The 26,260-nt window shown below is 39.6% G+C and overlaps 1 protein-coding gene across 2 annotated transcripts in view; it reads left to right on the top strand.

Moving 5' to 3' along the window:
- Positions 1-26,260, top strand: part of erbb4b (erb-b2 receptor tyrosine kinase 4b) — a 362,769-nt gene that overhangs the window by 258,169 nt on the left and 78,340 nt on the right. For both annotated transcript variants that reach the window (XM_038720293.1, XM_038720292.1), the window contains exons 8-14: positions 1,435-1,548; positions 1,997-2,123; positions 2,956-3,029; positions 6,633-6,723; positions 10,226-10,425; positions 15,477-15,609; positions 23,713-23,806. In XM_038720293.1, the coding sequence (XP_038576221.1) occupies positions 1,435-1,548; positions 1,997-2,123; positions 2,956-3,029; positions 6,633-6,723; positions 10,226-10,425; positions 15,477-15,609; positions 23,713-23,806 (833 nt within the window). The remainder of the gene's footprint in view (positions 1-1,434; positions 1,549-1,996; positions 2,124-2,955; positions 3,030-6,632; positions 6,724-10,225; positions 10,426-15,476; positions 15,610-23,712; positions 23,807-26,260) is intronic.

The following is a 26,260-nucleotide window of genomic DNA, read 5'->3' as shown; positions in this document are numbered from 1 at the left end:
CAAGACTTGCAGTGCCATTTTGGTGTCAAGAATGACTGGGGTTTGTGCATTTCACCTCCCCGCTCAGGCCTCACTGAACTATGGCACAAGGCATGGCCCCCGTCACTTAAGAGGCCGTTTGAATTTTAGCCCTGCTCCACATTTGGCAGTGGTGTGGAACGGCCTAACAGACTTGTCAATATGGGCTATGACATGTAGAGAAGGGATTATGGAGGAAACATGTGTTTGGTCCTTTTGCTGAATACCTTGTTTTTTGCAATGGGCTATGGATCTCTGCAGAAACGCAAGCCCAGCTAGAGTCAGTACTCATAAGAATCAGTATTTTGCACCATTTCCACCATGAAGATATCCAATGCCAAAGAATCAGACACTAAGTAATTTGGTAAATTGGAACCGACTGGGTTGTCACTCTATTGCTATGATACTTTGACATGAAAGGAGGTCTATTGAAAGTAAAACCTTGAGCAGCAAACAAATACTTAAATAAAGTAAATCTTCATTTATTCTCTAACACACATCTCGCAGTTGTACTGGTCAAGGTCTCACCCAACACTCTTTCATCTTAATGAGTTGTCTACCTTGAAACGTCGCCTCTCCCCTGAGGTTGGTGATAAAGAAGCAGAGGGTTTGCTCTGCATCACCGTCATATCTCCTCTAACTGCTAATTGTAGATGCCAACATCAATGAAAATGCCAACTAGCAGGGATGGAAGTGTGACATGTTCTTGGGGATGTTATAAGATGCAGTATTGTGTAACCATTTAAATGTGTAGTGTGATGGAAGTCCCTTACTGCTAAAGTGTGAGTCATGGTTGTGTGAATTTTAGGCTTGGTTAAAAGGTAACATAAAATGTAGAGGGACTTTATTTGCTTGTTTTTTTGTGGTAGTTTTTATGTGGCATACTGCATTTCACTAACAAAGTATTTATGATGGAAGAGTCGAGAGGAGAGGGATAGAAGGGGTCGAGAACGGAGGGATGGAAGGGTCGAGAGGGGAGGGATGAAGGTGATTGTTAAGGGTTTTGGTGGTCCAGAGTGGCTAGGAACCCACTCATCTCAATAATCGGCTTGCTTATCATCCCCCTATAGTTCCTGAGGTAGAAAACAAACAATAACTCTGTGAAATTATTAATTCTGGCACGCATGTCTTTGGATGGTGGAAGGAAACCAGAATTATTTTTCACTGATTAATGAATATTTAACACTGGACATATAATTAAGCATCGATTTAATTTAATATTTAATTTGGCAGCCTAAAAACTCCAAACATGAGGTCGTAGTCAGGATAGCATCAGTCAGACAAAGTGAATGAAAGTGACTTTCAACACTTTTTTTCTGTGTTTGCCTACACCAAGTGTCACTTATTGTAAAGTATGTTCCTGTGTGACAAACAGAAGCCATCTGTACTTGACATTTACAATGAATTGTTTTTCAGATAACTTTGTGGTGGACCATAGCTCCTGTGTGAGAGCTTGTCCCAGCAACAAAATGGAGGTGGAAGAGAACCGCATTAAGATGTGCATTCCTTGTACTGACATCTGCCCAAAAGGTGAACCGCAAATATTTATTTAGCCTTTTATGAAGTTGTTACAGCAAATAATTATTGACAGTGTATCACATAGCAGTTGAACATCAATAAATCTTTACCACATTTATTCTGAGACATGTGTATAGCCACAATAAACAAAAAGGACTGTCACTGGCCTGTTAACTGTTTTTCACATCAGACCACCAGTTCAAGTTTGGTTTGAAATGTGCTGGATTGCTTTTTGCCTAACACAGGAGGGATGTGCTCATCTTCAAACTGACCTAAAATGTTACTTAAAATTTTTTTGAGAAATCCTAAAAATGCCACTGAAATGAGGTCGAGCAGCTGCACCACCATATATAGTCACATCTGTTTTAAAAAACCATCAGTATTGTTTATTTAAAAAAATTGTTTTTTTAAAGACATTTAATCAAACTAATGGGTTTTGCGAACTCCCTGTGTGTTCCAGCGTGTGATGGCATTGGTACCGCCAGCCTACAGACAGCGCAGACAGTGGACTCCAGCAACATTGACAAGTTTGTCAACTGCACCAAAATCAATGGTAACCTGGTGTTCCTCATCACTGGCATCAAAGGGTGAGAGATGAGAACATTTTGCTTCTCAGTTTAAGAGACGATGAAATAAAGTGTAAAGGTCCTGGATTGACAATTTTGAAATAAAATTAAAATAATAAAATTAATAATAATAATAAAATTGTTTGATCAATCAGAAAAAATTATAAAATTCTATATTTTTATATGGAATATTAATAATGTAAATATATATTATTTATTATAATGCTTTTTTATCTCAGCTCCGTCTGCACCTCAGCAAATGCATTTAGCATCAATAACTTTGGGTCCAAATACATTGCAAATATTACACAGCTTTTTTCACACATTTCACTTTTAATGTAAATTGCTTGAGATAAGAGTGTCACCTAAAAGCCCGAAATAAGTGTCAGCATACTGGTAATTGTTTGAATTATTATAAATAATCTTACCAATATCAGGGATGGCAAGCGGGAAGTGAGTAAGCTGACAGTGCCTTGAGAGTAAGAAGAGTGCTGGTAAATGTACATGCTCATAAAGTACGTATTTCTAAGAAGTGCTGTGGGGATAGTGTGGCATGTATGAGAGTAGAGAGTGACTGCAGAAGACAAAGCAGACGTGCATATATTATGGATGGATAGATGTAAGTAATCATTCACAAATTATTGTTATAGAAACACATACTACACAAAGATCACATGCTAAACTTTTTTTAACTGATATTCTAAATTGTCATGTTCTGTGTCTGTGTGGGAGCAGCTCATTTTCCATTGTTGTGATGAAGACACATTTTGCTTAACTATGCATTATAAAATGTAGTTGCGGTGATCTTTCTGTTGTTGTTTATGTCATCCTGATCTCCCATTATCATTCACAGGGATGTCTATCACAACATTGAAGCTTTGGACCCAGAAAAACTCAATGTATTCCGCACTGTTCGAGAAATCACAGGTGAGTAATATCACTTACAGCACTCATCTCAGCACATGCATGCAAATTAAGAAATAAACAAAAAATGTGCTCTTTGTCCCTTTTCTTCCACTGGTATGCCATATAGTGTGCATATGCAAATGTAATGCTTGTGTGTGTATTTTCTCAAGTCTACTGCCCCCCTCCCCCCTGAGACTGTCCACACCGAGGACAGACATTGCAGCATTAGATGAATATCAGATGAGTCTTTCAATCTCCTCTGTCTCTCTGCTGCTTCTCCCTCTGGGAGTCCCTAGCCTTGAGTCCCACAGTCGCAGCTTCACGCACCATGAAGAAAAGATCCAGAACATGTGGTGCGCATCGTTAATCCTCCAGCTCCCCTATGTCACCACCACATTCTGAGCTGCATGTATACTGTCATATTTCCAGACCAGACGTTTGACAATGCCATCTGAAAGAAACCTTGTATCTCCAATGTGACACTACCTCATGAAATGAGAAATTATGACTGTTAAAGCTATATGAAACAGTATCCCCCTTTCCTCTTAAAAACATATATTTACTTGGGACTGAGCATATGTTGTGGTTGGTAGTAAAAAGCATCTATAGAATATACACTGAAATAAATTATTTCTGTTACCACCTCACTAATGGTAACATTCTTTATATGAAACATATGGGGAAATGCATGCTCAACATTACATGCCAGGATAAATGTAGTGGTAGTGGCTGATTCGTGCCTGTATTGGGTTTTCTTACCTGCTCTGTTACTGCTCATGCTTTACATCCCTATGTATGATCTAAATGTGTTTCAAAGTTAACCACTCTTAACATCTGCATCAAAATGATACGATTTTATTAATATCCTTAGAACCTTCCGGTGTAGGAAAAAAGCAACTGACCACAGAAGTTAACTACAGCTCAGCCCACAAATTACATCGACTTGGTTTGTCTTTCCAACAAGTTGCGATCCATTGGTAGACAATGAAGTGATCGTTTTACCCCAAGCACATCTTAACAGAGGGGAAACAGATAGAGAGAAAATGGATAGGAACAGAAAGAAAAATCCAAGCAGATGTTACAATCAAACAAGAAGAAGACAAAACAAACTAACAAACCTATATCATCTGAAAATGCTAAGTGCAATAATAACCTAGACACAGTAAATAATTTGATTTTCAACAGATTTTTGTTTGTTATTTTCTCTTTTGGTTATTGATGGCAGTTTGAAAGCAGGAGGTGGGGACAAACCATTGGCCAAACACCATGTAGCCAGAGATGTGTGTCAGCTCAGCTTGTCATCTCTCCTAGCTGTCAAGAGAATGTGACTTCTGATACAGGCAGCCAACCTGCCTCTGTGACCCCAAGGTCACAACTAGCATTGCTCTAGCTTTCAAATGAGCTGCTCATTCTTCACACCAGCAAACCCGTCTTTCTCTCTCCTCTCACTCTTTCTTTCTTTCTTTCTTTCTTTCAGTGACTCTTCCTTCTTTCTTTCAGCATCTTCAAAGACATATCTCCAGTTCAGATTTCATCCAAACAGTGGGCGATCAGCTCTCGCAATTTAACATAAGTGGGTTTCTCAGTGTTGTGACTCGGAATGTAATCACCACAACTTAAGCACTCTTAACCTTTGCTTGCGAGCTCATGGCCTTGTACTCTAAGTGGCTCCACGCTGTAATTTGCTTTGTGCATTGGTGTGCCACTGATGTGGCTCTCGGAAGAACATGAATCACTGCTAGGTGATCTTTTCACTTTGCCTTTTTCTGCACAAAAGCACTCATTCAGAAAGGTGAGAAAAATGTGAAAAAAACTGATAAGAAGGCTACATTATTTTTTTCCCCAACTCATCATTTCCTCTTTTCTCTTTGTTTATTGAAACAGCTGCAATTCTAAAGTGAGTAGTGCTAATAAGATCCAACATCACCTTGTTTTCTGCGTCACACACACTACACTCACATTCACACCTTGAAGTGTCTCATTAAGGCTCGTAGTGTTGACAACTACGTTGGTGAACATCAGTCATCCATGTTCTCTACCTGGTTGGTTGAGGAACTGTCTGCAGAGATTCTGTATCTACATTGTACAAGTAGCATGTAGCATGTGTGATGTTAGCCCAGTATTACATTAACACAGGCAAATATGCAACAGGCAGTAAAATGTTACCTTGTTTAGGAAGCACCCCATCCCCGAAAGAACACTGTGGTGGAGCTGTGAGGTTCCTCAGCACTGCAGCGTTTGTCAATTAAGATAATTAGGCCCAACAAGTACAACACTGATGTTTAGCACTGCTGCCTCTGGGCTAAGAAGCCATCATCATCATGAAGAAGATTGACAAATACCAGAACTGTTGTTAGCTTTAACAAAAACATTTCCTGTAACATATTTTATACATTTATATCACATAAAACCAGTTTTCCATTTAGGAAAGTTTTGATAATATTGAATTTATTTTGGAGGATCTTTGCCAGTTTGGTTATAAGATTTGTGCTCTTGCACAAGAAGAATAGCTCTAGTGTGAGGATGTGTATCAAATTCAGCTCATGAGCCCTGGTGTGTGATTCCTCACAATTACCTCCCCCTTTTTTTTTTCTCTTTCTCTCATCAAACACTCTTAATAAGCGTTCGCTCAGACCGTGCCGCTGCTCAGCTGGGATTGACATAACAAACAAAACGATCTCCACAAACTGATAAACGTGCTGTTGAAGGTTACTGCTCTCTTGTCAACAAGCCACGAGCGGCCTTCTTTGCAACTCGGCTTTACGCCCCACCCACCCCCACCATCCCTCCATTTCTGGATAAACAAAGTTATGCATCCTGCGGGAAGAAAGCACACAGTTTAATATAATGGAGTCAAAAATACTGTTCATTGATTGGAGAATGCACCACACTGCCCATCACACCAAGGTTTTCTCTCACCATCCATCACCACGGATGGTGAGAGAAAACATTCTTTCTCTTCCCCCTTTGTCAGGATGGCAATACAAGAACAGCATGTGACCTCTGTGTTTTCTTTTAATGCCAAAGCAATTTCTGACATTTTGTGTTTTCTTTGTCATGTTACCTAGACTTCCCTTACTTCCACCATCTCTTACCTTTACTCCCCTACCCTCTGTGCATTTTCCCGTGGTCTCATAGCCTCATCCAACTGTTTTGTTTGTCCTCCGGTACTGGCTTGGGGATTGTACCCCCCTACCATTTCCCTGCTAAATATTTCATATTTCTGAATCCATTATTGAAAATCCTAAATGAGCCACAGCCATCCTCTCAGCTATTCATTTAATCTTCTAAATGATTCAAAAGCAGAGAGGCAGATAAAGGAAATGCAAAAATATTGATATATCCAACTTTCCACTCGTCATAGCTGGCACCAAACTCCTCTGTGGACTTTCTGTGCCTATAACATTTTTCTGGCTTAGAAGTGCTTGGCTGCTTTCTGATGAGACTCAGGTGGTGTGGTTACTGTGGTCCTGGAATGTTGCTAATTCCAGAGAGATGCCAACTCTCCCTACTCATTTTATTCTTGTCACTGTGTGAAATAGAGGATATGATAGACAGCTGATTCTAGTCTGTCAGTATTGGTGACTCATTATAACCTCTGTGTGTGTGTGTGCCCCCATTTAGGCTTTCTGAACATCCAGTCTTGGCCTGACAACATGACAGACTTGAGTGTTTTCTCCAACCTGGCAACTATTGGGGGAAGAGCGCTGTACAGGTACGCACCTGAGAACATAATAGCTTTGCTGTGAGTGGATGTTTTTTAGACCAGGAGTGTAATTTATACCAGAGCGTGTCAACACTGCCTCAAACAGAGCTTAGTACTTGGACAGGAAAAGTAATGTGTTAATAAATTGATGTATTAAACCATCCCACAAAATCAGTTACAATGTTATTAGAATTGTACACAATTAAAGGTGCCCTGTGGAGTTTCCCTGTAAACAAAAACTGTTTACATTCAGTATCAGGCAACAAAACCTATTGTATGTATCCTTGACGTATAACAAACATGTCGAGTGCATTTTCTTCGCATCGTTAATTCTTCTTAAAGGTTTTAAGCTGCATTATTAACTTCCGTGATTACTAGCCAGCACTATTCTTCTTCTTTGCCTTTGTTGACACATTGCTGTATATCTTGCAGCATTACCGTGAGGTTTTGATCAGTGGAATAGCGTGAAACCATTGGCCAAACTGTTTATTGGTTTATCCGCGCCGTCATAGGCATTTATACTTGTGCAATTGTGTCTGCGTTGCTCTGCAATTTTTTGCATTACTTACACAACTTATGTAACCTACATAACTTAAATAAAAACTTTCTATGTTGACTTTTTGTTTCACATGGGAAACAAACGCTGGTCACCTGGCTTAAAAAGTCTGGTTTCTGACTTTTCTGGTAAATATCCTACACCTAGGCCTTCACTTCCGGTTGGTTAGCCCTAACCCTAACCCTAACCCTAACTTGTACTAATCTACGGGTCTCGCAATTGCCCCATGGGGATAAATAAATTGTTTTGAAATTGAAATTGAAATTGACCTACCACAGTGCTTTACAGACTGACGCCAACAGGTCTTGACCATGCATGCATATGTGACGACTTGGGATCTAACATTAGTTGGAACCAAATAATTGTTTGTTTTGACATTTAAGAAGCCAACTTAGTTGTTTTAACCCATTTGGTAGAACATAGTAATTTATCTTTTGATTTTTAGTGATTTTTCTAAAGGTGCTCTGAAATTTACTGTGACATTTGGATGGAAACAAATTGTCTGAGCAGCTGATGGCATAGTCTGGATTGTGGGATGTTCACATGTGTGTCATCCACCTGCAGAAGGAAACAGCAGGCTGCAGTATAAATTACAGCCTGCCAACTACCCTTATCCCATGCTTGATCCCGCACCCCATTGGCCTGCTGTCACTTTTAGAGTGTTCAAGTGGAGCCTTAAGGGGGGTAGGCTTTGAGCAATCAAAGAAAGAGAAAAAAACATGTTATATTGTTGCAGCAGGAAAATGTGGAAACAGAAAAAATACAGCAAAAATAAAGCACGTGCAGTGTATTGAAAGAAGATTGAATATTAAAGCTTCTAGATCACATGTGTCAAACTCAAGGCCGAATCCGCCCCGCTACGTCATTTTATGTGGCCCGCAAAAGCTTTAAAGATTCATGATTGTCCTAAAATAGAAGTCTATGCTGCCATAAACTACATCTCCCACAATGCAAGTCGATTTTGTGACCCGAGAAGTGAGGGCATCCCGCCATTATTTTCCGACAAGTGGAGATGAGAAATGTATACAAACAATCCCTAAATGTCTAAGACGAGAAAAATTGATGCAGAAGGAAGGCAATTTCATGAAATACATGTTTGTCTTTTGTGTTATGAGGCAGTATCAGTGATGAAGGATCAACGTTAGTTAAGGCTCGTGCAGACTACACGACTTTCAGCGTCAAGCTACACAACTTGCCGTCTTGTGACGGAAGTCTTGAAGTCGTTGTTTGCGTTCACACTACGTGACTGATCGGTGACAGGAGGTCACACACTGCAGGAGCTGACAACGACTCTGTCACCCGACGCTGGTCTCGAAAACACACCTGAAATGTCAAACGGGAAATGACGCGAACCTACACATAAAACAGCGGTTGTTTGTTATTATAAAGATACCAATTGTAAAGACAAAGAATACGGGTGAAAGGATGGATTAGCACCATGATTAGCACACGCAGGTAGCAGAGACTGTCTGTGTCAGAGAGAGCTGGATGTGAGTGAAATGTGCAGTGAAAAAGTCGCTGCCTGCTCTCATTGGCTGGATGTGGATGTCGAGTCGGCCGACTCTGACAGATATTTGGCATGATAGATATGTGGCAGACTTCGGTGATGTGTCAGAAATGTGTCGTTGAGTAGTTCACACAACGACTGGCGACCGCAGATCAACCACTGATTTTCTCCCGATCACAGCCTACATCCTTATGTAGCTCGCCGAGCGGCAAATCGGGCTAAAAATCGTGTAGTGTGAACTAGGCATAGGCTACGGTAGCCCATATGTCTGCATTTTTCCAGCTAATCAAACCATCTCTCATTAGTTGGACGTATGCCCTCAGCAAGGCTGTGTGCAGTTTTATCAAATGTCTCATCTGTCCATCTGTTATTAGCAGCTCACAATTATTTGTTTTTTACCATGGTTCTGCACCTCTGGACTGTGAAAAAGTGAAAAGTTACTGTAAAAGATTATGTTTGATGATATTTGTCTTTGTTATTCACTTGAAATGTTTGATCTTTGATTGATGGAGTAATGGGTTTTTAAATCTGATAAATTCATTTATTTACGTTATAATAACACAGAGAAATTTTCTTACTATGGCTATATTTTTACATCTGATAAATGTCCTTAACTTGAATACATAATCAAATAAAGAGACAGTTATTTAACAATATGTTAAGGAGTAGTTATGTTTACAGTCTTACAGTTGCAACTGGCCCTTTGAGGGTAACCGAAATGTTTATGTGGCCCTTGGTGAAAATGAGTTTGACACCCCTGTTCTAGATCATGGTGAAATGACTATATTGTGGTATAATTATTCTACACAAACCAGACCATGGTGGGGATAATCAGTAGCCTTTCTCATACTTTGCTAGTGTTGTTTAATGGTAGTATTTCTTCAAATTAGGAGCACATTGGAATGTAGCTAATTGTTTTCTCACCTTAGTACTGAAGTATGTTTTCTCTGTATGTTTCCTTTAACATATTGAATGTGAGTTTTCCACTGAGCAGCCGCACCCTCCTCAATGTTCTATTTGGATTTTGTACTGCAATCTCACACATTTCCATCCAGCCGGTTTGTTTTTATTATTTAATCATGAACACCATCCCTCCCCAATCTTAACCACATGATTTAAGTTTTAGATACAGTATTCTAGCCAGCATTACTTTTCCCCTTTAAAGGGTAGGGGTTTTTTGCACGTGAACATTATTTGATGGAGAGAAAGTTGGGTATGCGAATCATACAATGTTCATAAATAGGCCACATGACATGATGACAGAACAAAGATTGGATTTTTTTGAAGAACCTAACTCTGCTGTCAAAACCCATGAAATAAATCCATCTACTCTGCTCCTCTCCTTTCCCCCTTTTCCCCCCCAATTTCCTCTCCCTGCTCTTCTCATCTTTCTTTCCCTGCTGTCTGGCCCTCTCTTCCTCTCACCTCAACCCTTTCCTCCCTCTCAGTGGGATCTCCCTGCTGGTATTAAAGCAGCAGGGCATCTCATCACTGCAGCTCCAGTCCCTAAGAGAGATCAGCGCTGGGAATGTCCACATCGCAGAGAACAGCCAGCTTTGCTACTACAACACTGTCAACTGGACGAGACTGTTCCGCACTGCAAACCAGAAAGTTCTGATCCGCAACAACCAAAGCCCACAGAAGTGCTGTAAGTTCATACCAAAATCATCACAAACATCAAAAACTCTTGTGTTCCTGTACCAAAACAGAAATGGAGGTCCATCAAACATAGTTTGCCTTGCTTTGTCGTGGCAAAAACCTGTATTAGATCAATGCTCAAGCTCTAAAACCAGGTCGATTATCTAGGTGAGACAATCTGTCTTCACTACGCTCCTGCAGAAAGCAGCACTGATACTGAACATAGTAATAGCAGAAACACACTTATCATGTCTAATATTCTCTGTCTGAGTAGAAGATATTATTGCACTCATTTCTAAAGACAACTAAAAACAATAACTAAAATAATCCCATAATCAGACCAATTAACCAACAGGACCATTCAGAGAAGGCAAGGTTTGGCCAAATTAAATTAGGCAAATATCCAAAGTGATGAGACAAAAGCGGTGTCTCTAAAAATGGAAGAGCTTTTATTATATCACTGCCACAATTATTCATTTATGTATAATGTTCATTAATGAGCCAGTATTTGCATTATTGAGTTGGCCCCTTTTTGCTGTTCATGTGCTCCTTTCCCCTGGGCAGTTCCTTAGTGTTGGGCGCGCGCACACACACACACACACACAGACTCTCTCTCTTCTGTGACTTTGAAGACGTTGGGTGAGACTCAAAAGTCACACACCGCTCTGTGTGCATCAGAGTGTGTGTGTGTCTACACTTGACTGAGCCTAGCAGGGACTGGAAAAGGGCGGGTCTTGCCCCCTTACAGTGCAGCAAAAACAGAGGAGAAGTAGTCTGCATATGCCCATATTTTCATTCGAGTACATGCGTAGTTGTAGTGATGTAGAAATGTCATTGGGCAATTAGAGAAACCAGAAAACCAAGTGAAAACCAATTTCCACTGTAGCACTTTCTGTGAGCTGAAGTGCCAACTTAGTGCTATAGAGTTAGCTAGCAGACGCGACTAAGAACAAAGTCATGTTTTGTGCTATCAAAGTTTTTTGGGTTTTTTTCAAATCATACTTCATCTAGATTACAAAACTTTCCACTAGGCCTGTTCTTGTGGTCATTCATCCAGGTAGTACAAGGTCAAGTTGAAATGAAATATAATTGTTGTAGGATTGAAGATGTTTCACCTCTCATCCAAGAAGCTTCATTAGTTGAAGTTAAAAGTTAGCCACAATTGTTGTCAAACAAGTCAAATTTCTGCTCACTTATTAAGGCCACAGTTTTTTGGAGTGTAATTGATAAACTACAAGTCTGTCTGGTTTCTCTTTGTATTTTTTAAATACCTATCGCTTTGCACTGAGCTGATTAAAGTCTGATCGTGAACAGAGTTACTATGTTTCAGAGGACTTTTGTCAAGTTAAACCATTATGAGTATTAACAATATCTCACAAGTTAGCCTACTGAGTCCATATCTGGTGGTAGATAACCGTGGTGTGCAAGTCAGACATTTTTTTTTCCATTCTCAAAGATCTGCTCACTTTGTTCCAAAGCAAGTATTAAATAATAAATTCAAGCTCAGCTACTACAACTTCATCAGGGCAAATATTTGACAAAAGGGAATCACAGAGCTTATCATAGGGTCATTAAACGTACTGTTGAGTGATGGCTCATTAGCAATAAAATGTCAGTGTTTTTTAACAACATTTTTAGAGAGCAGGGCTTGGGGTAATATATGAGAGAGAAAAGACTTTTGTTTTCTTCACACACTTCTTCAGAAGGTCAAATCTCCGGATAGAAATTGCTAATTCAATATTATCCCCATCAATGCACTCAGTAGAATAGACCCTATCCAGAAAGGGCTGTTTCATAACGCTGGCCTTCGCAACAATGAGCCTCATACAAACAGATTTATTCTTAAGTGGTGTGTACAAGTGATTTAGGAGCATGCATTCACCAATTTTCTCTTCAGTACACACACAATTTAGGAGTGGTCTAGACCTGTTGTAGGAGTCATGTGCAATTAGTCTGCTGTTATACCAACCCATTTCTTTTCAGTAATTGATTATATATTTCATTACTTTGAAACAATTCTGAGTTTAAACCTGAGTTTTGACCCTGCAGTTGGAGTATAAATGTATTCATATAGCTTAATGATGTCATCATTCATTTAAATTCTCAGAACAAATTTATTTTTTTAATTTAATTTAATTTTTTAAGGTTGATTTGTCTCTGTATTTAACAAGGTCAGATGGGAGTGTAATCTTTTGGATGCCTTAATGCGGCGGGCCCCTGGAAGAGAGTGACAGAGTTCTGATATATTGCCAGAGACAGATGAAAGGTTGTCTTGGTTTAGACTACCACGGCTGTGCTTCTGCAAATGTGAAACTTGTTAGAGCCGCAACTCCGCAGACAGACACAGCAATCCAACCCTATTCTCTTAATTCCACTGCTGACACTGTTAAATGAAAAACTTTCCTTCATGGATCTCTGAAGTCATAAAGTTCTTCTTTTCATGCTTCAGTGTCTTTTTCATGAATGAACACTTCCTGAACACAGAAGGCATTCATCATGTTTACGTGGGTCATTTACACAGTTATGTGAAGTTAGTTTGCTGAATCTTATTTGGAAAAATTAACACACATATAAGCACACCTTACGATAAAAGTATGAGAAAGTTGAGATAAGAATACAAAAATGTTGTTGCATGTCTTAAAGGCAGAGCACTGCACATGCATCATAGACCTACACAGGTCATTTTAATTATCATAGGCTGTACCTTGGTGTCCAAGGTAATGGAGAAATGTTATTGATAACATATCACAAGAACTTCTCTGATTTTTTTTTTACCATGTGAAGAACCTTTCTTCAGGTTGATATTTTTGGTTTTCTAAAGATCTAAAAATATTTCATTGTATAATTTCTAAATTATGTATTTTGAAACTGATTACACCAAAATTCCGACATTACAGCTTTAGTAATAAAATAAATAAATACCATACCAAACCCATTTAGGATAGGATAATCCTTATCCTGCCTAACTCTTTAGCCTTTTCAATGGCTGCACTGCTTTACTTTCTCTGCCTTTGATGCAGAAGAAAGGGATGCAGGAAACTTAAGGCAACAGTTGATTTCCAACTACACCTCCTGTCCTCACAACCCTTTTATTCTGTTTACCATTATTATAGTTATCTGACAAGTGTTTGTTTGTTCACTCATTATTTTAGTTTTATTTTGTGTCCTCTTGATTTTTATTTAGTTCTCTTTGACTTGGCTGTTTTTTTTCCTTATATCCATTTTCTTTCTTTCCTTCTCTCTCTCTCTTTCTCTCTCCTTCCCTCTTTCCTGCCTGTTACAAGCCTTTATCATAATCATCATCATAGCCTGTTCTCCTGTCTCCCATGGGATTCAAAAAGGCACCTGTCAGCTCAAGCCCCATGGGCTTTTGTTTTTCAACCGTGTCAGAAACATCTGAAGTTGGTATCTTTTTGATCTTTCGAGTGCTGTATAGTTAAAAAGCCATCCAACCTCTCCTCTCCCTTGTTTATTTCCTCCTTTTCAGCAACCATCATTCCTCCTTCTCCTCACCTTTCCCTTTGCCCGGTCAGTTTACCTTAGGCACTGGAAGCCTAACAGAGGTAGTTTTGATCTTGTGAAAGGCAATGCTTTCATCCTCTGCCCTTAAAAGAAGACACTTGTTTTGCATGTTTTCTCCATGTATCTGCATCATTTTGTCTGAAATTTTAGGCATTTTGGACATGGCTATGGCTGACACTGAGGCATAGCCCTGGCTTACATGTGGCCGGGACCTTGAAAATAGCAGTGGCCTTTTTTATAACCATGGCCATAGATATCGAGAAGAGAAAAGTCTCTTTTAAAATCTGCCGACAAGTGGGAAATCACATCAGACGCCGACGGGATGATAAAAGTTCCAAGTGTATCTGCAGTTCTGTCACCATGTTACTTCACCACTCTCATTTTGTCACTGTAATGCTCTCAGATATAGCAAGGCCGAGTGCTGAAGGGGGACAATGGGGGAGAGAGAGAGAAAGATAAGAGAGATGTTATGGCCTGAGTCTGTTAGTACTATATGAGAAACAGCAAAGCAGAAATGGAGAGAACAGCATCCAGATTGTTCACAATGAAAGGGCTGGGAGAAAGGGGCATTTTCTCTCTGTGAATGAATGCAATCCAAAGTAAATGAAACCCACACTTTTCATGCTTGTCTTTTTCTAAATCAAAGGTGGATTTTACAATAAATTTTCATGACTATCCAAAGACACAACAAATGATTGTACTGTTTAGTTTGTAAACAAAAAAAGAAAAAATGTAATGTTAAGATTCAATAGGCCTATTTATATATTCAAGCGTTTTGACACCAAAGAGAGCTAAAAGGCTGTGTTGTGAATTAAACCCTTCAAGTAAATGTGGACAATAAAGTTAAAGGGTTTATTTATTGTCTAATCTTCTATAAGTTAAATCAGTCAACAAGGCCGCATGGCATCTGCCGGTGCTTGCTGGCTCCAATTAATGCTTCGTCACTGATGATTCAGCATATATATATATATATATATATATATATATACATACACACACACACACATAGGACGCCCATCACAGTCTTGACTGAGATGACCTAATTAATGTAACATTTTAAAAACTGCTGGTGGGATCGAATCGGACCATTTTGTGGGAGGAACTAGGTTGTCTATCAGTTCATCCAGGAGAGTAATCATTGTGTGATTGTTTTAATGCATATTGTTTGACAATGTCTTATTCCTTGAATAGAAATAGCGTAGTCCTCCAGCTCATGTCTTTAAGAACTAAACCTATTCATGTGTCTTGCTGTAATTTCTCCTGCCATTGTTTAGGAAAGTCATCCCCACAAAAATACACCTTTTTTTAAACCACTGCAAATTAACAGCTGTTCTGCGGAGGCGTAGAAATTTAATGCAAAAATGAACCCTCGCAAATTGCGTGTGTCTTAGTACGTCTAGCTCTGTGTCTTTTCATAAATAATGGGACTATTTTGGCTAATTTTGTATCGAGCTAATTTGGGGCAATTTGGGGTTTGTTCTCTGCTTCTGCACTGAGTCACCAAAGTGCTTTCTTTTTGTGTATGTGTGTATTGAGCAGCTAAGGAGCACATGGTGTGTGACCCGCTGTGTTCAGACGCAGGGTGTTGGGGTCCTGGCCCAGACCAGTGCCTCTCCTGCAGATTTTTCAGCCGTGGACGAACCTGTGTGGATACCTGCAACCTTTACGAAGGGTGAGTTATGCAGGTGCACGCACACATACATAGATATACAGATACTTGCAACACATTGTTCCTATTTCATCCTGATTGGAAGAGTTCCATAGTGCTAGTTAGATAGATAGTTGGAGGTTGAGTAGGATTCTTGCTACATGACTGAAGGGGACAGCAGATGAGGAAGAATTCAAGGTTTCCTGCAGTGTATAATAGCAAAGGTACTATGAACAAAACAAAAACCACCTCCTCTGACAACAACAGATGTTTATGCGATACAACATTAACCTTCAGCAAAGGAGCCATTTCAAACAGCAAAGGCCATATATTGAATACGTGTGGCTGGTGTTTAGGATGTAGGATATAGGTGGCTTTACCACTTCACTTGGGCCAAGCAGTTTCTTTATAGAAACCCTGGAGTTACTGGTTCATTGTACAGATACAGTACATGTCCTGTAAATGTCCTAATCATGTTAGGAATTTGACCTCTAATTTGCCCACTATATCTGTGAATCATTTCTACTTGATGCTCACAAAAAAAGGTGCATAGGTTAGAATTCTTACCAAAAATGGGGAAAAAATGACAAAAAGTGCCAGTTTTTCCAGGGCATAGTAGGTTTTTTCCTGCACTGACAATTACGTGATGTGTTGCCTCCAACTCTTGACAAAACTCTGACGGGTATCTTCATGGTAAACAGTATTGTCTAGCAAGCATTGCCCTTTGTGGATTTCTGTCATTTGCAACTGCAATTGCCTATGTGGTGACGCTATATTGTAATCAGCGCAGTGCACCAGGAAAGAGACTGCAAACTTCCAGAGAGGAAGAAAAAGACTTTTACTGTTTTTGGCTTTGCCACACAGCAAAAATAATCATCATCAAAAAAGCAAAACTGCTTTTCCCTGCCGCTCAGTGTTTTAATATTATTTTATGTTGCCAGCAGGTGTTGCAATGGCAGTCACTGCTTGTGAACACTGCTCTTTGCGTCTCTACTTGTGTGACTGAACGGCATCCTGTACAGCAACTACAAAGCCAGTTTCCTGGCCAGAAGGTTTTAGAATTTTTTTCCACATTTTATCAAATAATTCAAACAGACATTTGTAGAACATGATATTAGTTCAATACAATACCTACATCTAAGATCATATGCTACATATACTTTTTTTATTTTATTTAAATGCAGGACAGGAGGAGATCTACATTTGTGTAAATAATATTTTGCCAGCAGAATCAAGTAGTTTTACAAGATATTCAGTATATCAGTATTTGTGGTCATGTTCTCAGTCTCAAACATAGCTTAACCATGTCATGGGACAAGATTCAGGCAAGAACAAATGTTACTGGCCACTACAGAGAATTGCAGATGAACATTTAATGCCTAGCAATTCACATCAGCTACACTGCAAGAGGTTCCCTGTGAACTATAAATGAAAACAATAGCTTATGTTGTATTTGATTTGATTTTGAACATCTTGCTGTTTGTTTAGTATGTAAATGAACACTAATGCTGACCCCGCATAGTCGAAGGTTCGATGCTTAGATGGGCGGAGCCTGATTCAACTGTCAATCTCACAGTTGAAACTTGAAACAAAATGAGGATCATGCCATTTTGGCGATATGGGGGTGCTCAACGTCTGATTTTACATAGAAGTACCAGTTTTCTCCCAATAAGTTAATATACAGCCTATTACAATATAAATCCAAAATTACTCTAAAAGAAGGGGGGGTCAACGCGCATGTGTAGGCGTAGCGTGTGCAGCCCTGCAGTGTATGATGTTCCATAGTGGCAGAGTTGTTGTGCCAAGTTATCCGCACCTCGCGGGACATTCGGATCATTTATCACCATTGATGAACAACACAAAGAATATCATATTGTTTTTAGATAGTACTTGAAATAGACCCACAAGGAACCGCGACGTGCATGCATTTGTCGGCCGCACAGCACGAACACAAAACTCTGCACAAGACCAACGATGTCCTGTCCTTGTCTTACATAATAGGTAGCTTCTATACATGACAAGACACCACCTCTTTCCTCTCGCTCTGCACTCCCGCATGCTTTATCAGACTGACCAAGATTGTGAATAATTTACAAAGCAAAATTACAAACAGCAGATTAAGATCAATGGATCTTTTCAAGGAGAACAAGGAGGTTACAATGAATGACACAATTTTATTGCCAAGCTGCACCCTTACCTTGTTTATTCCCACCATCTTAGTATGGCCATCTGTATCAAGTTCCAAAAGCACTCTGAATGTAAACCACGGAAAAACACAGATGTATGTGAAGACACTACTTTCTTTCGGCCATGTAAATCACCACTAACAAAATCTGCAGGGCATCAACCCACATACACACACAAACACAGATGACTAAGACAGATAGGGTCGCTGCTTGTTCCTTGTCACACCAAATACCCTACATTCTTTGGGCACAAATGTAATTTGTTTCACCTGGGCTAGGGCATTATGGAGTTTCCAGCGGCCACTAGCGATTTTAAGATTGCTACCAGGCGTGTGCTCATATGCGTGCTCGCTTGACCTCATGAGCAAGCATAATCAACCACAACCACAACCACTTTCATAGAGAAATCCTGCAATAAACGCAGGAACACCAGCATGCAGGCTGTGGCTTTTCTCCAGACATGTTCAGGCTCTGTTACTTCAACGTACCCGTCTCAGAGGCAGCTCAACACTGGCTCTGTAACGTTACTTCATTCAGTGCAGCCAGCCGCATATCGGCACAATCTTCCCGGAAAAAAGGCAGAGTGACAGCAGCTATAGACAGGCAGGGAGACAGCTTCACACAATATACTGGAAACTCCGGTAAACCCCTACTACAACGTTACAGTAATAGTTTTATCAGCTGCAGGTTGAACTAATGCTCGTTACATGATCACGGTACATTTACTGCATTTAGCCGATGTGCCACATCGTTAGCTTGCCTATCTGTGTATCTTTCACCGGAGGCTCAGCAATGTCAGCACAGCTAAATGTATTGGATGATAACGAAATGGGTAGTGAGCTGGACTGAATATTATAACGAGATTGTGTCACACTTTATAACAATAAGACCGCAGTAAGCAACTTTACTGTAGTGTTAGTGCATGGCTCTTCCTCTGGGTTGTTGTTGCTGTGAATTTGCAGTATTGTATATTATGTGGGTCACGTTAGTTACAGCAACGGAGAGCTGGAGAAGCTGTGTATCTGAGTATTGGTACCACAACAAACCTAAACTCAATGTTACGAAGCAAATAGTGGCAGGTCCGAGCTACTGTAGCGTTAGCTGGCTGCTCCTGGCTGCATCACTATAGGCTAACATTAGTAAACAAATCGCTCCACATTTGCTTTTTACCATTACATCCTTTCTTGCAGGCTAAATCAACATTTGTGCACAGGATAGTAACATGGGTTGCGTTAGTTGGTGAAATAACTTTGCACTGGATAACATTAGCAACTGCCCTGCGTTAGCTGGCGAGCTACTGTGACTTTCTCTGTGTTGCTCCAGCTTTACTAATGCTCACTTTGTTCTTACTCGACATCATCTGAACCTGTTTGGTCTGATGGGCTTCAGCACATAAACCTTTATTGTTGTTTTGTATCCTTACGTGAAGCCTGTGTTTTGCTGTGAGACGGTTGTTTTATGGTGTTAGTGGACTGCATGTCGTTAGCTGCCGTGTTGTCGCTGTAGTACCAGAGAGGCTCGGGAGCACGCACATGGCTGAATAGTGGCTGATGCAAGCAACGGAGAAAACAGGCGTGTGCTTCCTTTCTAAGTGAGTTTTGAGCCCATAGACAATAAGGCAATGAAAATTTGATTAATTTCATTGAAAAACGTACATATAGTCCCTTTAGATAAGCCGTTCATTATCAATGAACGCATAATGTGAAAGAAAAGTTAGAGTGCTTGTCACTGAGACTTGGCTTGGCACAGATGGCCAACCTGTTTTAACTAAAGCTTTCCTGCCCAACTTTTTTCAGTCGCTATTGTGTTCAAATGCCAACCCATCTTGCTACTGGTTATAGTGTATAAAGGCCCCGATAACAAAATAGTTCATATTTGGATGGGCTCTCAGGGCTATTATCACTTTCCCTTCAACCTTCAAGGTTAGTGTACAGGTATGTTGACAAATAATTCAGCTATTTCCCCCTGATTTTGAAAGATTTAATTCCAAAGATCACCATGTTTACTGGCCTCCCTGCCAGTCCGTCATCAGCACAATGTATGAACAGAATGTATGAACAGAAACAGTTGAGTTTAGGTGCCGTCTGGTCACGTTCAGCACATTAAGGCAGTCGGACCTGTGAAGGAGGTAGCATTTCAGTTGTTCAAGTAATCCGCCATCAATTATACCATCATATATTAAGTACTTGACAGAACCCCTCCAGGACCATTCCGGAGTCTCCAGTTTCAGGAGAGAGGAGCAGCTGTAAAATGTAATATCTAATCAAATCAAGGACAAATATATAATTTTTAGCTATGAATGGAAGTGGCGTAATGTTCAATGTTCCTCTATTGTTGGAAGACCCCCTACACAACCTTCTCATCAAAACTTAATTTTCAGTTCAAGAACACCCCAAGGCTCTCTGTTACAGCTTTCAAGTTTAGCAGTAATTTTCTATTTACTATGGATAATATTTAAGAGCCGGGGGGTGAAAATAACAATTTAAGACGTAGTGGTAAGTCTCGGTTTATAAAGCACCCCTGCAGAGTTTCGACAAACAATAGGGGTCCCTTGACTTTAAAAGGAAGTATAGCTTGATGCTTTCCACCGCACAGCAGAGGGTGAGAAGACACGCTCCCCTGGTGAGTTTCATTAATAACATTTTAGATTTTTGCTCGACAGAACTGATGGAAAGATGCTTTTAAGTTTGGAGTCGCAACTTGATCAAAAACTCTGTGGTGGCCACATTGGAGAGGAATGACGAGGACCCGATGGTGCTGTTAGGGCAGGGGGGCTAGGCGTGTCACTGCGTGTCACAGTCACTGCTTGCGCACGGGGCCACGCCCTGCCTACCTGTCCACCTGCACGTCAGCACCACCCACACCGTCAGCGTTAACAGCACAACCAGCACATCATCTACCAAATATAGAGCTTCAATGAATGCAGCCCCAACTCTTTACACTCTGAGCAATTCCAGTGTTTTATGAGTCATGCTCTGAATATTTCATTATTGTTTGTGCCTTTATTTTTCTTTTATTTATCAGCCTAGTCAAATCTTCAAGTCCCTGCAGTTCAAACTTTTGTTACAGCACCTTTATTACATCCACCAACGAGGTTATGTTTTCAGTGTCGTTTGTTTGTTTGTCAGCAGGATTACATAAAACCAATGGCCTGATTGTCATGAATCTTGGTGGAAGGGTGTAGCATGGGCCAAGGTAGAAAGTATTCAATTTTGGAGTGGATCCGAATCACGTGGGCGTATACAAAAATTATTTTTCACTTTTGTTACCATTGCGAGATAGGTCGGCGGAGGTCTGTGCTCTCTGACTTCCCTTCTGGTTCCTATGTTAATTGGTTTTTACTGTAGAAGTGCAGCAAATCTACCTTAACAAGGGTGGCATGACAGTTAGCAGAAATTGCTTCATGTCAGCTGTGCAAGATAAAAACTTGGAGGACATAGGTGCTTTAGGACAAACAATTTTAGTTTTCAAAAAATAAATGAGTTTCAGTGTATGTGTATTTTACCTCAGCATTTTGAAAATTTCCTAACACAACAGGGGTCAGACAGAGCAAAACGACGAGGAGCTCAACTTGCCTTACATTTCAAATGTTTATTTAATGCTGTTTCACATGTTTTATTTCTTAGAGTGAGCATAAAAGTTTGGCATTACCACATAAAAGTGTATTATTCATAGTAAATGTGTTGCTGTATCTCTGACCCTTAATGGGCAGAATATACAAAAAAGCAGAATTTAGCAGAACATCACAAAGAACCCTATGCGTCAGTGATATCTTCCAGCTACAGTGCAGCCTTTATTATTTCAACCAGCACACACCCAGACAAAGGCTTACCTCCCTTGCCTCCTGGAAGGTTTTATGAAGGCCAGATGAGGCATAATTAATACTAATTTGATTTAGATCCCACTGGGCCAATGACATTTTTTCTATTGCTGGGATTAAACATTGTGTTTTCCCTCACTGACCAAAAGAGAACTACCCAAAAGTCATTCTCCTTGTCCTATAGTGAAAAAGGCGAAGTGCCAGCTCAGCCGCACTGTGGTCAATTTAATGACTTTTCGAGGCCACTCTGGTGTTCTACTATCATAAGGGGATTTCAGAAATTGAATAACAAGGCTCTTAATTTAATTGATTTTTGAAAAGGTTGCAACCCACGCAGGTACTGCACTTTCAACTGTGTCGACCTCCATGCTTGCGAGTGTAACAGGAGTGTGTGCGTGCATGTGTTTGAGATTGAAGCAGTGACTACATCTACTGACCTTTTATTTTAAAAGCAAGCATTGTCAGACAAATCTACCCACTATAAATAATTCCTCTATCTCTTTCAATCCCTCCATCTGTCGTCTTTGCTCTAGAAATGGCATCCTGAATTTTCATTTGACATTATTGATTGAAAAGGATCATTTACAAACGTGTTCAGCAATAAGAAAGCTCATAAAGGGAATGTTCTGGAAAATAAAATGAGATATGACATTGAGATTAGTATTTAGCAGGAATTCCACAGGGCTTTCTTTTGTGCAAGGTGTAGGTGATTCCAGTGAATTTGTAGACTTAGATATAGCCTAATGAAAGTGTACTTCTGCGGATTTTGAAATCCATAAGAGAAAACAACAATATGATTCAGTGAAATGTAGTCATTTTTAAAATTACACTGTGCTCCGTGCTGAATCAAAATATTTACCCCCTTTTACACTGGACAAAAAAACCATTAACACCCGCTAACATCTGGCTTTTGTCTTCAGTGTGAAAGGGTTCAATCAGGATTAATTGGCTTTCCCTCCGGGGACTCTGCAGTAGTTATGGTTATTCATCGGCTCCAGCTCCGATCAGCAGTAATGGAAACATGACACCTGGATGGACACGCAAATTTCTGCCCCTTTTCTGGTGCAACTCTTTCATCTGTTTCTATCTGCGGATGTCTATAAACGTCTCATCCATTTATTTTATAATATTAGCATGCTAGGCTAACCGTCCATCTAGTCTTTAAACCTCCATACGCATGCTAATTTTGGGGTAAAAAGGGTATTAGGAAATGCTAAAAAAGTATAATCACTAACGTCATGAAACACTACAGATATTATAAATGACTTATTTTAGTATTAGGTGGGGTTTGATATAGTAAGAGGTGTTATTCATCATTTGTGGGTCCCCAGAACTTCTACTTTTCTCTTACATTTCAGCTACTGACTAAACTTGACACCTTTGAAAAATATTTTAGACACTCTAAGCTTTTACAAGCCATCATTTTGGTGCAAAATACATGTGCAGTCAAATGGTAAAGAGGTGATTGATGCCCTATTGCTAAGCTTTTTAGCTCCCTTCATATCTAAGTTAACCAAAGAGTTTTTGAGTGAATGCAGCAACTGAGTAAACATGTGTCTACCGTAAAACTTCAGTTATTAGCCTGGGCTTTTATTTGCATCAATTAGTAAATTGAGTCTGTCTATATGGGACAGGCCTTTAATTCCATTGCCACAAAACTTGCTTAGCAAAGATGTGGAATAGGCCACTATGAAGCTGTATATTTATATTTAACAGTATGGATATTACTTATACTTGTAATTTGGCTATCAGATAACATATCAGTTATATATCATTAATTTGATCTAGCTCTGAGAGACAATGCATCTAGGCCAACCCCATGCACACAGACAGAGAGAGAGTGAGAGAGAGACTTACGGAGAAAGGATGAAAGGCTAAGGTTACCTTAGTTATTTCAAATTTTTTATGAAAAAAAGGTTTGATTCTTTTAATAGGTAGTGAGTCACCAGGCCAGTAAAAGGCACAGGCATCTAGTTGGGATTAGACTTTAAATTTAAGTTTTTAGGTATTACTTACCACATGATGTTTTGCTCCCCTCTCTTGTTTCTCACCCCTGCATCACTTTCTATTCCCCACCCATCTTAATTCCTCCCTCCATCCCTATCCTCCTCTTTCTCTCAGGGATATTCGAGAGTATGCCAACGCGTCAGTGTGTGTGGAGTGTGATGCCCAGTGTGAGCGAGCTGATGATGACTCCTTGACCTGCCACGGTCCGGTAAGCTTGCTTCTGCAGACAACAGTGAGGCAGACTGAACCACTCATTTCACTTTTGTATACCTTCCTAATATAGACAGAGAAGATGGCTGAGGCCATTTGTTTATGTTTGCGTATCTAGTTGTTAAATAGGAATAGTGTTCAAAATAAAATAAAAACATGGTGACATTACTTCATACTTGAAAGATAAACTACACTTTTGAATTTCTTTAAGCTATTAGCCATAGAGCTGTGACAAATCAAGTTACAATGTGACAGTGAAAAGCAATCTAACGGTGAATATAAAGTTAACTTAAAAAGACTGGCTTTGTAAATTAACACAAGGTTAACTATTATTTTAAAAAATAAAAAGATTTACATTATTTTAAAAGATGGGTTCACTATATTTCCAGTCGGTCTTGAAACAATGTGCCCATATCAGCAGAAACAGGTTTGGCTTGTTGTATTCAATCATCCTGTACATGATAGCTACTAGAAGTCCTCATTTTGTGCAGAATTTGTTACAAAGTTTATCTGAAATTGATATGAGACTTCATGATCCAAGTTAGACACATCAAGGTAATATCTTCCAAAGTTGCAGCCCTTTAATACAAAACTCCCTGTTTTTGTTCCTATCCCTCCACTGCAGCTTGAGAGAAACACAAAGAGGGAATTCTATACTAAACTATCTGCTATCTGTCAGACTGCTGAAGCCTCACATTAATTTCAGATAAAACACATTTTTGCACAAAACAAGTACTCTGGATTTTGTCCCACATTACAGTCAGTATGAGCAGAAGTAATGATTAGAGCAACCATAACCTGTTTCAATGTTCATATATACACCTGACGTGGGTAAAAAGATCAGATCAAGTAAACATACTGTACCTCCAGTCAAACTGTACTTAAAGGTTACGTCTGATGATGTGTTGTATTTTTTATTGTCAACAAATCCCATGAAAACACTAAAACCCACAATGAATTGAATCAACTAAAAGCAGAATCAGCTGACAGGGTTAAATTGTTGTCTGTGTGCCCTCCCCCCCCAAAAAAAAGTATTCAAGGCCAGAGCATTGCTTCACTCACCACAAACTAAATGACTTGGAGCTGCAGAAATTCCCTGTGGTCATCATAGGCTATGATTAATTATTGTATTAGCAGTCAAAGTGTGCCTTTCAGCTGTGCTATTGATTATGTATCATGTTCTGACTCAAAGGTAAAACTGATTGTTTTAGCTAAGATCAGCATTATTTTGTGCCCTAATTTGCAGTGGGTTTGTATTCAGTACATGTATGTTTGTGTATGTATATGACCCTGATTATATTCAGTATGAACCATTAAAAATGTTTATAGGGACAGCGTAATTGATCTTTGTTTTATGTTTTTGTCATACAAGACATTTGTATTCTCAACAGACCTTTGCATTGCATAAACTCTTAGAGAAGCATAGAAGCTTTTTGAAAGATTGTTTGGTAGCAGCTGTACGTCAGAAAAGTGCCAGTGCGAATAAGAAAAATCCCTGACCTTCATTTCCGTCTGCCTTTCCTGCGCTCTACACCCTCAGCCACATGAGGCCCCTGACCCTGCGCTTTCTCCTGAAATCTTATCTTGTTGTTTGATAGAGAGGGATGATTTGCGACAGATGCAAGCCAGAGGGGGTATGTGCTGTCTTTTGCGTCCCATCAGACCACATCAGATAGTTTGGCCAGTATAGTTTAGAAGGGCGGAACTTTTTCCCCCCTAAACCACTGGAGTGTTTGTGTGTGGAAGCAAAGGCCAAAGTTAGCACATCTATGGTTGTTGGCTTGAGTACAGTGTGTTTGTTGTTGTTGTTGGAGGAGATTCGTTGGTTTGATTATCTTGGCTGTCCACTTGATACCTCACAGCCCTGCGCTTTCCAAGACAAGTGATGGGAAGGCAGATGCTAGAAAGAGAACATAACAATACACATAAACGTAGCTTACTTCCAGTAGTTTGAGAAATGATTTTCATTAGTTGTGTAAATATGTTCATGTCTTAATAAAGGCTATGATTAAGGCTATTCAAATTGTCTTTTTGGCACATATAGAGGATTCTTCATTACTTGATATCACTATACATCAGAATCAGAAATACTTTATTGATCCCTGAGGGGAAATTATTTTGTCACAGTTGCACACATTGCACATCAAGGCATAAGGAAAAGAAATAATAATAGAAAGTAGGTAGATAAAGAAATATATAAATATGAGTATAAATATAACATATAAAGAAAAATATAAGGGAGTGTGAATTGTACAATATTTACAAAGAATTGTTATGGTGAACAGTAATAGTGAATAAATTGCAGCAGAATTGCAGCAGAGAGCACATTAATTATTAAACAGATAATATTGCACAGATTATGAGGTCCAGTTTATTGCACAGATTATAAAGTCCAGTTTAATAACTAAGGACCAGTGTGTCCAACACTTAGAGGGAGGAATTATAGAGCTTG

The sequence above is a fragment of the Micropterus salmoides genome, unplaced genomic scaffold (genome assembly GCF_014851395.1).
Source record: "Micropterus salmoides isolate LMB-PRFRI ecotype aquatic unplaced genomic scaffold, ASM1485139v1 Ms_hic_scaffold_15, whole genome shotgun sequence".
In the NCBI taxonomy this organism is placed as follows: Eukaryota; Metazoa; Chordata; class Actinopteri; order Centrarchiformes; family Centrarchidae; genus Micropterus; species Micropterus salmoides.
This window is presented reverse-complemented; position numbering and strand designations above follow the sequence as displayed.